The 17,547-nt window shown below is 36.3% G+C and overlaps 1 protein-coding gene across 1 annotated transcript in view; it reads left to right on the top strand.

Moving 5' to 3' along the window:
• The window catches only part of ramp1 (receptor activity modifying protein 1), a 67,521-nt gene that overhangs the window by 26,986 nt on the left and 22,988 nt on the right, over positions 1-17,547 (top strand). The window contains exon 2 of the mRNA XM_088002327.1: positions 8,108-8,243. Within this exon, the coding sequence (XP_087858453.1) occupies positions 8,108-8,243 (136 nt within the window). The remainder of the gene's footprint in view (positions 1-8,107; positions 8,244-17,547) is intronic.

The raw sequence follows: 17,547 nt of genomic DNA on the forward strand, positions 1-17,547 counted from the left end.
TGATGGGCAAGGCTCAGCTTCGGTTGCTAGGTAACGGGGCAGCGCCCACCAATTGTGACTATTTTAATGATTCATGACTACTGCTGCTGTACAGCCCAGGACACTCCTGTAAAATAAAATTTTAGTCTCAACGGTTAAATAAAAGTTATAAACAAACAAACGATTTAGAGGTTTTTCAAATGGGTCATTTTCCAGACATATACTGGCAGAAAACGGCTTGGTGTGTCCATTTATTTTTGTTGTCAAGATCTCATCACACATAATTTATTCCTTTTTGCTCAGTTTCGTATATTTCTTGTGTTCTTCCCTTTGTGCATTTTTGTTAAATGCACAGTTTTTGTAATTTTCTGTCTTTCTGATTTGTAGATCATTTTGTATCTGAGTTGTGTGATTTGTATTTATTTATCTCCTTCCCTCAGTTCCCCTGTTCAGTCCTCTCCCACAGCTTTTCTACTTTTCTCCTAAGTAGCTCACCTGTTTCTTACGTCATTCTCCTCTCCTGCCTCAGTATTCAAGCTCCTCGTTTTCATTGTTTATAAGTGGAACCTTCTCTTGCGCTCATCCGGTTTCCATTTCCTGCTCTCCTCATGTTTACCTGTAAGTTCTCTGCTCATTTCCTCCACTATCGGTTTCTGGTTTTGGGTCCTCTTTCAAACCTCACCTCACAACAAATCCTGCTTCTTCGAAGAGGAAAATAAAGGAATTAAGACTCATTAATCTTTCTTCACTCCTGTGTAAGCCTGCAGCTGAAACATTTGCCTTGGTCAATCCTGAAAGCTCCACTGGCGACAATAAATGCAATAACATGCACGTGGAATAAGATGTTATTACATTATCATGATGAAACTCTGTCTGGCTTGGGAAATTTAAGCTCTTAAAGTGTAAGGCAGGTAAACAGCTTCACGTCTTCAGTGTTTATCATCTGATTCTCATGTAATGAGCTGTTGTATTATGAAAAGGTGATAACTTCTCACAGATTGTAGTGAAGGCCCTATCAGATAAGATGTGCAGATTGTTATATGACCTTTATATGGACAGTATTTAGTAAAATACTGTCCATAAGTTGAAGAGAGAACATGCAGATGAAGTACTGACTTGCTTTTTTATGTCACAAAACTAATATGAAACTGTCCTTTTGTAAAAAATAAATAAATAAATACATAAAAAAGATAACAAAAGAAATAAAACATCATATTCCACAAATGAATATGATGTAAATTGCCCTCTTTAAGAACCATGTTTGTTCTTATTTGTATCTGGTCATTTGTGAGTTTTAAACCAACATGAAGTGGAACATTTTGAGAATTTTATCTCCTGAGCTTTTCCTCTCTAAGCACCTTCATAAATTTTATTAACTTATGATATTGGTAGCATCTATAGCAGCAGGTATAATATACATCATCTATATAGATATAGATAATGTAGACCAGGCGTTGTTTCATCAGAGGTTAACTAGATTTTTCACAAAGCAACTGTTGCAGCGTTTTCCTTTTTAATGTTTTTTTAAATTCTTCTTCTCCTACAGCGATATGTGAAAATAAACCTAAATTCTGCTTTTATATCTATTCCCCCAAGAGTCACTGTGGAGCATTATCATTTTCTGTGCTCAGAAATGATTCAGCAGAAAACACAGGGAAGAAAATCCCTGTTGCAGAAGATGTACAATAAGAAAATGATTTAAACATAGACAAACATTGAGGTTTCAACTCCAAATTTCAGAAAATTTCTCCTGATTTATTACTGTTGTGCTTTTCATTGCTCTCAAATGTCCCAGATTTCTTAATCCAGTTTATCTTGCTCTGTTCATCAATGTCAAATGAAAACATTTCCTGGTTTTCCACATAAAGTGCCATGACTTGAGGAGACATCTTCCCTTCCCCTCAACCATTCCTCACAGAGTCTCCCCCTTCCGTTAAGTGATCATCAGACATCGGCTCAAACACACAGTATAAGATTTATTAAGAACTTTCTGTCTCCTTTTAATTCATATCTAAAAGGGCAGCTCAGGTTTTCTGAAATACCCAAACTGGGTTTGCACTAGACATGTGACCTTTTGATTTCGAGGCTGAAATGGTTGAAAGCAAAAGACAGAATTGCTCTGAAGTCAAAAGGACCAAAAGTGAACAACAAATCTAAAGATAAAGCAAATCCCTGACTTGCCATAAAGTAAACAGTTTACAGTTGCATATTAAATTCTGACAAAGCTTCATGTATTTGATGATCAGAGAGATGTTTTTAGATAATAGACACCTTATTTTTAAATACGCACCTTATGTAAAATTAGTAGAGAGAGCAGATTAAAATGGTCCTACTGAAACTTTTTTCAGTTTTTATTTTCTTCTATTTATTAATAGAATTTAAACTTTGCCTACCTGCAGCCTTCCCATCTTCAGTAACAATCAAGAAAAATGTAAAAAAAAAAAACAAAAAAAAAAAACAATTGACTTAGGCTTGAAAGGTTACTTTATTTTTAGTTTCAAGTCAAAACTAGCTGGAGGGAAAAAGTAAGGAAAACTTTAGTCAATCGTACCCTTTACTTCAGGTTCATCATGCGTTGCCTCACTATGAGTATCTGGAGGACAAAATTGATTTGAACAACTGAGTCACAGTCTGGGAAATGAAATGATAAAAACCGAGATGCTTTGGTGTAAAGATGAAAAATGTTGATGGAAGCAGTGCCGGCAGGTGTTTTTCTTTTTAGGAGATGTCTGGTTTTGAACACCTCCTTAAAGGTTTGTTTCCTACCATCAATAAAAACAACTGATGGGAGCATCCACTAAGCTATTACCAACACAGACAACACAATGTATTTCCACTCCTCCATTATCATCCATCCATCCATGGGGGAAGGCTGTTGCCTCAATGGCATCAATGGACAAAAGGCAGGGTACAAGCAAACAGGTAGCCAATCTACCACAGGGCAGCATAGAGACAAACGGACAAACAACCATGCAGACAGACAGACAGACACCAAAAACAACTTAGAGTTTTACTTTTTAACTGTGGGAGAAAGCTGTGCTGAGAATCTACTTGTCCACATGCAAACTTTGTGCAAAAAGCCCCCAGGACCTTTATGCTGCTATGAACAGAACAGCTACTACTGTAGTTCTATTGGTGGATAATTTCACTTAAAACAAGACATTTTTCCCATATGACAAGTGAAATAATCTGCCAATGGAAGTAGTACTTTTTCATGAATATAAAGGAATTTTTGACTTAAAACAATCACCTTTATCTTTCTGAAAAGATTCTTATAACTTATTTTTGTCTCATTTCAAGTGAACTAAGATATTTGCACTAGAAACTAAACCAAAAAGTATTTGGTGTGATTTTGTGTTTTTACAGTTCATCACAAGTCCAACAACAGAATATGACCTTTTTTTTTTCCTGTTCTGGTGACATTATTGGACTTATATGGAATTAGAGTAATTTTTAAAATAAGTTTAGGTAATTAGTGCTGTCAGTCAATTAAAAATATGATCAGTTTAATCATACTTTAGTGATTAATCACAATTAAGCTTGAAATGTAAAAATGCACATTTTCAAAAAAAAAATGTTTAAGAAAATGCTTTATTGTCTCAAACCAAACATCTCAGTTTTCCAGGTTTTCATATTCAGGAAAGTATAAGAAAAGAAGTCATTTTGTTTCAAATGTAATTTAGAAATATTTATGAACTGGTTGCATTTGGAGGAAGGATTTTTCACCTTTGCAAAAAGTAGTCCACGTATTACCATGCTTTTATCCAAACATCCATCACAGCGTTTGTTTAAAGTGAAATTTCTACCCAGACACAACAGTCTGATTCTCCTCACTCATCTTTTTCTTGCGTTTTCATTGTTGATCGCAGTACAAGACCGTGTAAACCTCTGCTGGAGAGAGGCTTGTAGGGTAATACAATTAATCTGCTTTATGTAATATTAATGTGTTCAACTTTTTAGATTAATTACATGTTAACATTGATAGGGATAGCAGGAAATGCATTTTATAAAACACTATTTTTATTGTTTACATTAGTGCTGAATATATCAAGGTCCTCGGTTTGAATCCTATCCTGCGGTTTTCTGCACTGAGCCAATATGGAGTCAAAATTAAATGAAACTGAGAGCAGAAAGGATAATATGTCCAATCACCCTGGGTGAACCATGATTTTCTTTTTCCACAGTAGCTCAACAATTTATCTGTCAGGCAAAAACTGTTGGCTGCTTGTGATTACAATGAGATAATCCTCCACTGTTCTCTTCTAACAATAACTTATATCTCCATTGTATACCCAAACTGTTGGCATGATTATGCAATTTCTTGCATCCTCCAGGCTTTCTTGCTCATCAGCATGTATTCTACTGAGCCTTCATTATCAGGCCTCAATTAGCCCACTCAAGTGGAATGGATGTTTAATGCACAGTAAGCCTCAGGGCCCATTATACACTAGAAGATTTCCTTGTACAAATACTTTTACAGTGAGGGAATTGACTGAAAAAAGTTTTTCCTGTCACGTATGCGAGCAATGTGCTTTAAAACTATTTTTATAGATCCAGAAAATCAGGACAAGTGGATATGTGTGTATTAATAAAAATAGACAGATAGCAGCCATGTCAGATTGAACAAAAAGAAAAACATGTTGGGAATGTTGACAGGGTCTCCAAATCACCTTTAGTATGGTTTGGTTTGGTAGGCTGATGAAAACGATTCAATAATATAAACTTCCAGAATGGGACAAGGTTAATTATAATATTATAATGGACAATTACATCACTAGAAAAATACGACCTATTTGTCCAAACCCTGATTGATTTGAGTTTAAAGAAGCACATTAAATGTATTTATTTTGGAAAGGACTGAACACCAATTTTCCCTTCATGAAGACATTCATAATAAGTAAAGGGAGTATTTTACTCTTCATGTGGTGAAGTCAGAATATGTGGGAGGTGGGAGCTTGCATTCCAGCAGACTTCAGTTTTCCTTAAGTTGAGCAAACTGCTCGGTTCTACAGTTCAGTTCATTTCTCAGGAATGACCAACATGATCTCTCTTCTCCTCTTTATCTCTGTTTACTCAAAATCACTCTTTCTCCATCCCAAAGACTCTCCAGCTTCCTTTAACACCGACCGCTTTATACAAATGTAAACAAGTTTTGTTTAATATTCATGACCTTCTTTTTCATTTCCCATCCTCCTTCCTCTCTAACATTCAGCTCCCACAGGGAATATTTAACACTTTTTGATCTATGTTCATAAGTGGAGTCAAAACTTTTAAATGTAACATCTTTAAACATAACTAAAAGTTGACCGGTGGAACTTTTTTACCCCAATAGTCCAACAATTCCCTACTGACGAACCCCTGGGAAGAATAATTTCCCATTTATTTATTCCTAACTCAAAGTCTAACCTTTATTAAAGTACATTTTTGAGTAAAGTTGTCTGCAGCCGCCAAGTGCTCTCAGTCTGGTCTTCAGGAAGTGGACTGCAACATGGCTAGATTATCATCAGGTCACTGACTTGTCTAGTTCAGGATATTCAGAGAACAAATGATGTGTGTGTATCTCGTTGTTCCAAAACTTTTTTTTATTTGGATGCCTGTGCAATGCGCCACCTGGCCTTTATGATTGCATGGTTTGCCAGAGGTCTTCTTTTTACGGCAAACTGCTTGGCTCTGGTCATGCAGTCTGTTTCTCTGACATATAAGGATGAGTATATGCCTGAGAGACTTCTCGATTTGATATGCTTTTATAAAGATGTGTTTCGGTATAAATAGGATTCTCTGGTCAGAGGTTTTGTACACATTTTCATTTCACAGGAAGTACAGTTTAGAGTAAAACAAAAAAGCTAAAATTGCAAACCCTGCCTGAGTCAATTAATGTCCATTTGTTAAGTTTTCATTTGTTAAATTCACTAAAAACTAGTTACAGTTTGTCAATTAGGTAACTACAAGAGCGTCACAGTACTTGCAGTTTCTTTGTTCGGGATTCATACACTTTATATCAATGTGTCCAAATCTATGATTAGTCATCTCTCATTTGTATGTTTTCTGTTTTTGTTGTCATGCAGTTAAAAAGCTCAAGACGTGACAGAAGGAAAACATTTGCAGTTGTGGTCAAAGTCCTGCAAAATTTCCTTTTTGAAAATGTAAAAGTTGCAGAAGGTGTGCAAGTTTTTCTTTTGGTTTCTTACCAATCCTATTCTAATCTGTGTCGTGAATGCATATATACATGATGAATGTACAGGCACAATGCTACCAAATTACACCTGATGGACCTGCATCTGTTTCTCAGTCCAAAGCTCCTAAAAACTTTGCAAACATCTTCATGGATAAAATCTGTTGTTTCTTTTCTCATGTTTGACATGTTCAACATTTTTATGACAACTGAAAATAAAATAGTTACTTTATTGTGATATAAAATGGTAGTATGTGCCTGAAAAATACATGATGCTGTCCCTTTAAAATCTTGAAATGGTTTTCCTCTCTGATATATTATGCACTCCCATCCTTGGTAGACAAAAATGTCTATTTTGTATATTCTTACTATTACTTTTGTTTTGTTTTTGCATGTTTATATTTATAATTTTAAATGTAATACATAAATAAACTTTATATGATAGTGATAATATTGTAAAACTTTCCCAAACCAAAACTAAGAAATTAGTACCTCTCAATCATATGTGCTATAAAATGAGGCTGAATGGGAAAAAATGTCTAATGAAGCCTAAATTGGTCTTTTGTTAATATTTTCTTCAAAGACATGTGGGTGAAGCAACTGAAATATGAAGGAGTTTTGTTTCCAAGAAGGAAAATAGTTTGACCTTAAGAGTATTATTAATTTTATCTTTGTAAAAAGCCGTTTTTGCGAAGTGGCGGGGGATAAAATGACTGATAACCTTTAAAACCAGCTGGAATTATTGTGTTTTCTTTGAACATCTCTCAGGTCAGCACACAGCTTTCAGTGTATCAGCTGCATGCAGGTTTCTTAGATAGACGACTTAGGAGATCCAGACATTAGCTTAGTACATAACAGAGAGTTATCATTAACCTCTAATGAGGAGAGTGAGCAAAGTGAAGGTAGAGCAGAGGCAGGGGAGTGGAGAAGTGGGTGGAAAGCAGCTTTCAGAGGTTGTTCTGGAATGAACTCATGGTTGGTAGGATGGAAAGCATCACTGGGAGGGAAAAAGTGCATGAATTAGTGGGAAGAAAACAACCAGGCTGCAGGTTATTTGCTTGTCAAGTTCAAACTCAAATCAGTAGATGAGGGACAAGAAACAGACAGAATAATGACAATATTATTCTAAAAAAAAAAAAATCAAATATAAAACAACTCAATTTTTCTGGTGTCAAGAGAATCTGGTGGAAAGTAGCAGCGGAGGAAGTTACCAGTTATCAATTGTTATTAAATAAAAACACAGATATTTGTCCAGACATCAAAGAGAGATGAAAGACTGTATAGCTGATGGAGAGAAGTACAGATTTACATGAAAAACAGCGGCGAGCACAATTAGATCACCACAAACAGACCTGTTTATAGATATTTGTTTAATAAATACTGAACACGTGTATTTTATTGTATGTTTTTGTTCATTTCACCAAATCATTTCAATTGTGTCTTTACACATGAAGCTTTAGAAGTGAAGAGGATGTACTTTATTTATACATACCCATTAAATAAATTAGAATAATACTCAAAAGTCAAGTTATTTCAGATTTTTTTTTCACTAATGAAACACAATGTGATGATTTTCTGCTTACAGTTAATAAAAATTTAAATATTACATCATACCAATAAAAAAAATAATATACAGCCTGAATGGAAAGTATGTTTACTACCTGCATGAAAGTTGTACATTTTCAAAAGGTAATAATAATAACACCTTTATAGTAACGGGCCTCATCTGACAGTATATTCTAATTTACTGAATACGCTACAGCTATGGTGACCTGAACATCATTGCTATGATTAAAGCTCATGTGCTACATTATTTTAAACATATATGTTTGAATCCAGCTTTCTGCATCATGCTGGGATATAATTACATCCATAACAAGTTTGAACTCCTGTCTCCCTTTTTTTCTTTGTTCTCTTCATTTTCTCTGTTTCCCCCCCCCGCTGTGCTCTCACCAGTGGCTCAGTGTTTCCCCGTGCTGGGATGTGGATCCCACTACGAGTTCGTGATCGAGGAGTTCTGCCTGACCAGATTCAGGCTAGACATGCAGGAACTGGACCAGAGTCAGTGGTGTAGCTGGGAGGACACAGCCAAGTGAGTAATCAAGCACAAACATGCACAGAGGAGAGAAATGAAAACAGACTTACTCTTGCAGAACAACAACATAATGAGCTTCACGTCTGAGATGCACATCCAGCACATCTCGTTGATGTTGGGTTTCATTGCAATAAGGAGAATAAACACGTTTTTATTGCAGAAATAAACAGAGATGCATTGTTGTATCGCATTACGAAAAAAAAAAAAAGAAAAAGCTGTGAACTTGTTTATATTTGATTGCCGCTCTTTATGATTGTCCAAGTTTTTGGTTGCGTTCCAACAGTTGATTAAAAACTGAGTGAAACAACAGAGAGCGAGTAAGTGGAGGGTGAGAAACAGAGAGGATACACACACAGTCAGACAGAACAAAAGCTGCATGCCTTTGGCATAAACAAAGATCTTTTGTGCATGCACAAATATTATCCTTGCACTCACTGTAAAAGATGCTTTAGGCTACGTCTTTCCAAATTGTGCCAACAGATTATCATTTAAAATCAGCTGGTTTAATCAGTTGAATAAACACTAAAACATTTCTTACTCCAACAGTAAAACTGTCACAACATGATGCATTCATCAAATGTTCTCAAATCAAACGTGCGTTTTTACTGTTGCTGCCGCTCATCTGTCTGTGATCCTGGAGGGAGAATCCAATTTGGCGTCTCCAAAAAGAAGTTGACTGAGATTTTTGTTTGAAAGAAGAACGGTTTGGGAAAACAAAACAATAATTATTCTAAAGAAGGAAAACCTCCTCTAAATAGAGTTTTAATCACCAATTCTTTACAGTACAGATGGAGATTTTTTTCCCACTTTTTTGAGAGAAAAGTGAAAGAGAACAAAGCACTACAGTGAATGAAGGATTCAAAATGTGAAATATAGTCTGTCTAAGTTAAAAGGTCAACCATCAGGAATGTTAGCCCCTCTCACCCTTTCTTTCTGGGCGAACCGCCTTCGGAGATCTCTAATTCACATCGAGTGACATTTGGAGTCTGTGTGAGCGGCTCCTGTGAGCGTCTGGCCAGTTTGCCTCGTCTCCCGGCTCCTCAGCGCGTCTCTGCTGTCAAGAGGCGACCTGCTTCCTCAGCCCTCTTGTCAGTCTTCAGCTGTCACTTCAGTCAGTTTATATTCTGCTCCCTCTTCATTAAACACTCAATTCTGTCTCTTAAAGCCACTGCTGTAGACATTAGTCAGTGGTATTACAGTCCAACTTACTTTTATGAATCCTTGCGAGGTTTCATGTACATATAACTCTGAGAAAAACGTGGAATCGCTGTTATAAGACGTTCATTGGTCTGAGTCAGTTAGTAGAAAGAAATAAAACATGACAAGCCTGTTACTTCAAAGCTGAACATTATGGTTTGTAAAATGTTCAAGAGTAATTTTTCTGGAGTTGCAGCGATGAGAGATTCATTTTGCAGCTTTTTAAAATTCTCTTCTATTGATTTGTTAAATTTCAAAATCAGATTGATATAGTTTTCTTTGAGACAAAATTCATTAACATTCTGAAAACTGTCTTTAACAGAAATAATTAGTTTTTAATAGGAAACTTATATGGGACCCTAAGGGTGTTTTCAGACCTCATAGTCCACTAGACTCGGTTCGATTTTCAGCTGATGCGATTTGCTTTCATACTGCACCTTGTCAAACAAATCAAGCCCTTTGTTAGTTAATCAATCACAGGGCAAAGCATGAACACACTAATTTAGAGACCAGTTAATCTCATGTTTTTAGACTGTTGGAGGAAGCAGGAGTTCCTGGAAACCTTGCAAGCTACAGGCAGGATGAACTCTGGTCAGAAATCAAACCCAGCATCTTCTGGCTGCTACACAGCAGTGATAACCACTGAGCAGCCATAGACACGTTTTTCTGCAGTAAATAATGAATTAAATTAAAGTTTCCTTTTTCATTTGTGACGATTGTTTACTGGGACCGTCACGTTGCTGCTTTCTGTCACATTTGTTCCACTTCCATTATTCCCCTTCGCTGCTTACTTTAATATTCTTTCCATTGTTTCTTCAAATTTTCCAGCTCCTCTGATATATTAGTGACACATATGAGAGATTTGTTTTCCCCAAGTCTGCCAAGCAGCCATGGTGCTGTTATCACACCGTGTGTAAAGGCCTTGTGTGTTTTCCTGTCAATATTTTGACGTGTCACCTCAAAGCCCAGCACGAAATGAGAAAATGGCAGAGAAAAGCTCTGCAGAGGTCACAGCAGCATTACTCACAGCTCAATACTGCAGGGCCTCACTGCCATTCAGGGTGTAAATTGGACGTTTTGAGACTGGAGGAGTAGACAGGAACAATGAGACTGGTACAATCGATAAATTAAAGGTTCTGTCCGACTCTGTGACGTTGATAATCACCATGCTGCTATAAAACTCATTAGCAGGAAATTCCTCAGTTGTGTCCTTGGATTTGTGATTTGTTGAGTTAAAGGACGTTAACCAGCATTCTTTCAAAGCTGCTATACACTGAGGTTTGCCCAAAATAAAGTATTTTATTTCATATTTACCACAGCTAACATTTTCTTCAGTCAGTATGCTGAAGATATCATCAAAGTGCTCATTTGAACCTTCAGCCAAATATAAATAAAGAGCATTTAACCTACTTTTCAATATCCTCGAGGCCTTCTAAGTCTTAAAAATATCCACTTTAGTCACAATTGTGTGACTGCTTTATTGATTTAATAATAAATATGCAATATGCTCACATTGACACATATAAAATCATCCCAAATCAGCCCTCATTTGCTACCAACTCAGCTCAAAATTGTCAAAAAAGATGAGATTCCATGAGGAATTTTTAATTTGTGATATACAAAGACGCACAAAACAAAAACATAATCCATGTTTTTAAACAGTAGGGATACAAGGCCATCACATGTCTCAACCAATTCATGAATCCCAAAGGAAATATTGTAGAAATTAGATATTTGTTAGTTTACAACTATCTTCAACTCATGCTGACGACTTCATAAGACTTTTGAAACTTTGAAACTAAATGTTATTTATTCACGCTTCTGTTTAGGAAAATCAGTTATTGACTCCCAATAAGGTGTACGTTTTCAGCTCTGTACAGTCAGCTCTCATGTTGATGTCGATAACTTTGCTGCAGACAATTATTTATAGTCAAGGTCAAACATTAGCATATCTAGATGCTAGTATCTGCTGACCGATATGTAAAGGACGGCTGTGCAGCTCTGTGATTTAATGCGGTGTTGAACCTTTGGAATATAACAGATACCAGCCGTTGTTTAATCAAAACAAAATCTATTATTACCCAGATGTAAATTTACTTCCTTAAACGCTTTTTTTTTTTTACTTTTTCTATATCTATTTTTGGATAGAAACATATTTTTATCTGTCTTTTGATTAATTTTTTTGAGCACAAACCAAAAAGTCCAGCAGATGGAAATCATGACAACTCTTTGCTGTAAACAGGAGACAGATGGAGAGACATAACCTTCATGCTGTGGCGAGGAACGTTGACATGTCGCCATTCGATTCAGCTTGATCATTTTCCAACATGCTGATGGCTCCTCTCTAGACTGATGGCTCCTCTCTAGATTGAATTGCTGACTGGCGTCTCGAGACCCCATAAACAAAAAGCTGCAAAATGGAAACTTAATAATGCATATGATTATAGTTTTCCTCTTTCATAAAGTGCCACCATCACGTCTCATTTCATATTTAAAGATGCGTTCTGATTGATCAGCGGTGCCCCTGCTGAAGATCATGATCAGACACTCGTTCCAGGTTAGTCAACAAAACCAGTTTCATAACATAAATCAAGCGGAGGCGTGGAGTATGCATCATTTTTGTTACGCAAGTTTGTTTTTTTGACTTCATTTTATTTCCTTCTGCTTATATCACTTCCATCCTGACTTTTTTTTTTTTTTTTTACATTCAGCAGCTTGAGCTCTCGCTGCTCTGCAGCCTATGAGAGGTCAAACCAGGAACTTCTTAAAGCCACACAGGATGCCACCCACCATGGTGGAGGTCACTGCCTACGCAGAGATGATGTTGAGATATTTAGTCTGCACCTGGGAAGTCGATGAAATGTAAACTACACGGGATTGAGAGGAGATTTCAAATTAAAGCAAACCCTGCACAGGCAGCACAGGCGCATTATGTCCTAACTTCATCTATCTGTTTGTAACACACATGAGTGAACATGTGGAACAATGAGATGAAACCAAATCTGAACTTTTTGGCTTATGATATAAATGATATGTATAGCAGAAAACTGACTCCATCAACTTGGTGAAGCCTGGTGGTGGCAGCATCATCCTGTGGGAAATGTTTGTTCTTCAGCCAGGAAAGGAAGTGTGGTTAGAGTTGTTACAAAGATGGATGACATTAAAAACGATCCTGGAAAAGAAAAATTATAACAATCAAAAGACTTGAGACTGAGGTTCACCTTTTAGCGTTACAACAACCGTTAATATACAGTCATGTTGAATAAATTAGAATATTTTTTCACTCATTTCAGCTAACTATACTAACCAAATGACAGATTGATGATTTTAAGTCTTCATTACTGATGATTGTGATGATTTTTTTGCTAACAGTTAATGAAAATAATAATAATTAATAATTCATATTAAGTTTGTGTTTTATAGATTCTTGTGTTTCATAGTTTTGTGAATATGCCACCTTTATGAAACACTCCAGATCCCTCTCCACAGATCACTGTTTTCAGGTAAATTTATTGTTTTAATTAAAATGTAATTTTTGAAAAGTCCCTCGTGACGACATTTGTTGTGAAACGGCGCTTTAATCATCAGTTTTTGTAGAAAACTGATTATTTCTGACAGCCTTGAATGCAGCTAAAATAAAACCTTCCAACCATTACCTGAAAATGAAATACGAAATGAGACGCATGATAAAATGAAATTGTTCATTTGTGACACAATTATGCTTCGGTTTTACTGTGTTTTAGCTGTGTAAGTGGTTTTTTGGGGGGGTTTTTTTAGGTTTTACTTGCAGGAAATGGTTTATAAAACTGGGACAAACTGTTCTATTGTAGAAGTGTTTCTTCAGTTTGTGTCAGAGAAGTTTGCTCAGTATATACACAGCTTGATGCACAGCTAACATTTAGTCTATAATTGTTTACTTTATTACCCTAACTTTAATGCATACCCATTTTAGTATTGATCCTCTTTATTGTGTTGCGAGGTCATTTGAAGCAGTAATCTGAGTGATTCAAATAATAAATGCCGTTTCAGATAGACACACAGATTTCTACTGGACTTCCTGTCTTTACTTGAGGATCTTTGGCTCCAGTTCCTGCCAATCTTCCTGATTAGTGCTTTCACTGAAGGAAAGGGGTCCATGAAAGCCAGATCTCGCCTGAGCAGCTGACGTTTTGATATGTCTGCTTGAATCCATGATAGCTTTGATCTAAGAGTTCGTTTATTATTTCATTTCCATACATGAATTTCTTATCTTCAGCAGAGAAAAATCTTCATCTTGATGTCCCGAGGCCATCGTCATGAGAGCCAGTTTCATCTTGACATTTGACGGTTGAGATGGTGACAGAAATTAATAAAAAGGATGAAGACCATGACATTTTCCGAGCTGATTGACCTTCCTGTCTTGAATCGATGTTAAAGAGTCAGTTTGGATTTTTGGGTTAAGTAACTTTCACTACAGTATGATATATTACCTTACCAGAATGTCTGAGATTAGTCAAGAAGTTAACAAATAACTCCCATTTAAAGAGCTACTAGGTGAAAACTTTATGAAGTGGATGATAAAATCAAAAGTTTTTGAGGTCAAACATTTTCAGGAATCAAAGTATTTTTGGCTGTTCATTTTCTAGACTGCAGGATGCTCCAGAGTATATTTTTATACGAGTCATATCAGCCAAAAAATACATCATAAAGAGGAGAAAAAACATGTTGTGCTGGATTATAAGTCATATTAATTTAGAAATTGTTAAACATTATGCATCAATCAAAAAATGTGTCATGAAGAGGAAAGGTATACATAAGTTTCAGCTTCTAAAATAAGTCATGAGACCAGCCAAAGAAATGTGACTTATTGGTACCAATTCCCATAATCCATGTTTTCTTCAATAAATACAACATGGTGCTGAAGTGTGTAAAAAATTAAATACAAAACCAAGGAAATTGCTTAAATCTGTCAATATTTAGAAAATAATTCTGTCCACATTTAAAAGTGTCACATCAAGAAGTTAAAAGCACATCATTTCACAATAAAGCAGACAATAAAACCATCAGCTCCTGACAATATGTATGACAAAGGAGTCAAAAGAAAAATCTGAAAAGATGCTCAAAGGACAAGGACCTCTTGCAGAGAATTTTAAATAGATATGCAGTTAGAATAAACCGATTTTCCAGTGGCAACAATAAGAAATGTATTGAGATGCAAAGACAATTTTGCCTGTCCTCTCAAGACTCCACTGCTGAAGAAAAATCATGCTAGATCATTTGACAAATCAATTGATTTACTGAGAAGAATATAATCCGGTCAGATGAGACCAACATCAAACGCTCTGTCTTTGCACACAGCCTTAGTAGAGGAGGAATGAGGTTGCACACTCTCTTGGAGTTTAGCATACAATACTGACAGACCTGATGTAGCTTAAGGAATAGCATTCTTGATAAGGATTGTAGGATAAAACTGAGCAAGCAAGACAGTGATCCCTAACATATAACCAAGAGACTCTCTACTAATTCTCCACATAGGAAAAACCACAAAGTTGTTCAACAACATTTCAGTAAATGGGTTAATAATTAACATTAACAAGCATTTAATTAGAACATTATTATGTACCTATGCCATATAGTAAATGTTATTAGATTTTTCTAATGTTTTAAAAGGTTTTGTGAGATAGTATCATAGTTTGATGACCTGTATTGCTTCAAGTCTGGAGTCAGCACAGTAGCATGAGACCCAGAACACAGAATAACGAATCCAAATGCCGATATTGTGTTTTTCAGTAATACTAATTGTCTCCTTGGCCTCAGTACTCCAGGCTCTCAGTTTTAAAAATAACTCCACTCCTTTGTTACGGGCGAGCTTTTCAGGCTGTGTTATTGTTAAGGGGGTATTTTGGTCAATCAGTCATGCATGCTGTCAGCCGACTCGAATAATTTAAAAACCCTCGTGGTGAGTGAATTCACATCAGGTTACTCGTGAAGCCGGGCCAGAGAACGTCTAGTGAGCTAAGTAGTGTTGAAAGCTTACAGAAGCTTTGTCTCTGTGGAGCTGTGTGAATTAAGAGGCTGATTACTGGGTGATTAGGAATGGATTGCTGCGTGTTTTTATAACTAATGACTGGATAATATCCAGCTTTGCTCCGACTGCTGCGCACTTGGAGCTGTTATGCAATAAATCTCTGATAAAATTAGGACAAGGATCGCAGGAATAGAGAGAGATGGATGGAGAGGCGTCTTAGTTTTTAAAAAAATATATTTACTTGTTTCTTTTTTCTTTTAAAATATGAGTTCTCCTGGAACACATTCATTACAAGATCTATACAGTCTTGCCACTGCAAAGCTGCATTCCTGCTGTCTTTAATCCTTAAGAAAACAGAACAATTCAATCACTTCCTGCAAAAACAACTCAAAATCTAAATCTTTTTAATCCTCCTCAACTATGTTATTTACTCCCAATGTGCAGACTTTTCTTCATTACTTAAATCTAAATGCAAACTAAATCTTACAGGATGTTTTTCCCTTAATTGAGCCTTATCTAGTAGTCAGTCTTCACATTAATACAGCATTTTAGGACTGGCTGGAAAAGAAATGAAAGGTTTTCGTTAGTGTGTTGCAAACTTTAATGTGGGAGTTTTTCTTTTTCTCTTAAACTTTTTGTTTTACAATGTTTTCATCAGTTATTATACAGAATATTTAAACATAAACACAATAAAGATCTAAATAATACCATATTTATCCTTGTATATTTAGGCTCTTTGCAAGTTTTACAATACAGACATACTGTGGGCTAGTAATTATTTTATTTTCAGCTTCCTTCAGAATGTAACGTCTTACATGTTTTTCATGTTTTAAGCAGACACTTCAAGATAATCTTGGTTCATAGACATCCAGGCTGAAATGTATATTTCCATATTTGGTTTAAAACTGAGATTTGTTTGAGTCTTTGTTTTTGTTGATATTTTCCGGAAGACATAATATGGACCAGTTTTAGCAGCAATTGAGATGCATTAGAAAAGTAAACTGATCTGGATCTCAGGACGTTTTACCAAGTCAGAACAGAACAGCGTGTCCTGAATTGAGCAAACCACAAGTCCGTGTGGGACAGCCTGGTTTTATAGTTGTAAGTGAACTGATGACATTGTTTTATAGCATCAGCTTAAACCGTCATTCGTCATAGTGTGTGGCCTCAGAGATGGTCTGTCAGCACTGCCTCATCTGCCTCATGACACACATACGCACACAGAGAGGAAAGAAAAAGAGTTTCAGAAGTAAGCAGAATACCAAAGTACCGATATAAAGAACATTTTATTTGATTTGCTTTGCAGTGACAGCTTGGCCTAGTTTTTGTTGGATTTCCTTGGTATGAGATGAAGGCTTCTCTCCGTTTATTCTTTAAATTGATCTCTCCAAGCAACCGCGGATAAACTCTCTCTGCTCTGGATGCAAGTAATGAAGACATGATCTGAAAGAGGGAATCTGTTCGAATGCTCTGTTTTTGTCCGTCAAAGAGCTCTGATAAATCACATTGGTAAACTCAAACATGTGATACATATAAAATCGGTGCTCTTTATGCCGAGTTATAGAACATTATTCATTCTTAGCATTAGTACCCAAAGCATGAGACGTGTCCACATTCTTGTCATGAAGTCAAACGTCTTTCCAGTGAAGGGTGATCTTTGTTTTTGCAGATGATGTGGTTTCTGTTGGGGTCGTCAAATTGTGGCCTTCATGGTGCACTAGAGCAAAGATGGATCGCTCACTTGATGGTATTGAGAGTGGAAGATGGATAGACAGATTGTGAGACGTTTCTGCAGTGAAGGAGATGCTGCTCTGCTGGTGAGAAATGAGCTGAACTGAAAAGCAAAGTCGTCTCTGCTTGCACCCTCACCTGTCATGATGACATACGGATCATGACCAAGTTGTCAGATAAAAAGGGCTAAAATCAGAAAATCCAGGCTGAGCTCGCCGGTAGAGTGAGGGTGTCTCTTGTAAATGAGATCTTGGATCTCAATGAGACAACCTGTATGATTAAAGGTCAAATAAATCAACTGTCCAAGAGACTAATGAGACGGGAGTCGGCCAAGTTGGTTTGGAGAGCAAAATAGGAACCTGTAAA

Source organism: Poecilia mexicana, unplaced genomic scaffold, assembly GCF_051168715.1.
Source record: "Poecilia mexicana isolate PSO_F unplaced genomic scaffold, ASM5116871v1 scaffold_2, whole genome shotgun sequence".
NCBI classification, from domain to species: Eukaryota; Metazoa; Chordata; class Actinopteri; order Cyprinodontiformes; family Poeciliidae; genus Poecilia; species Poecilia mexicana.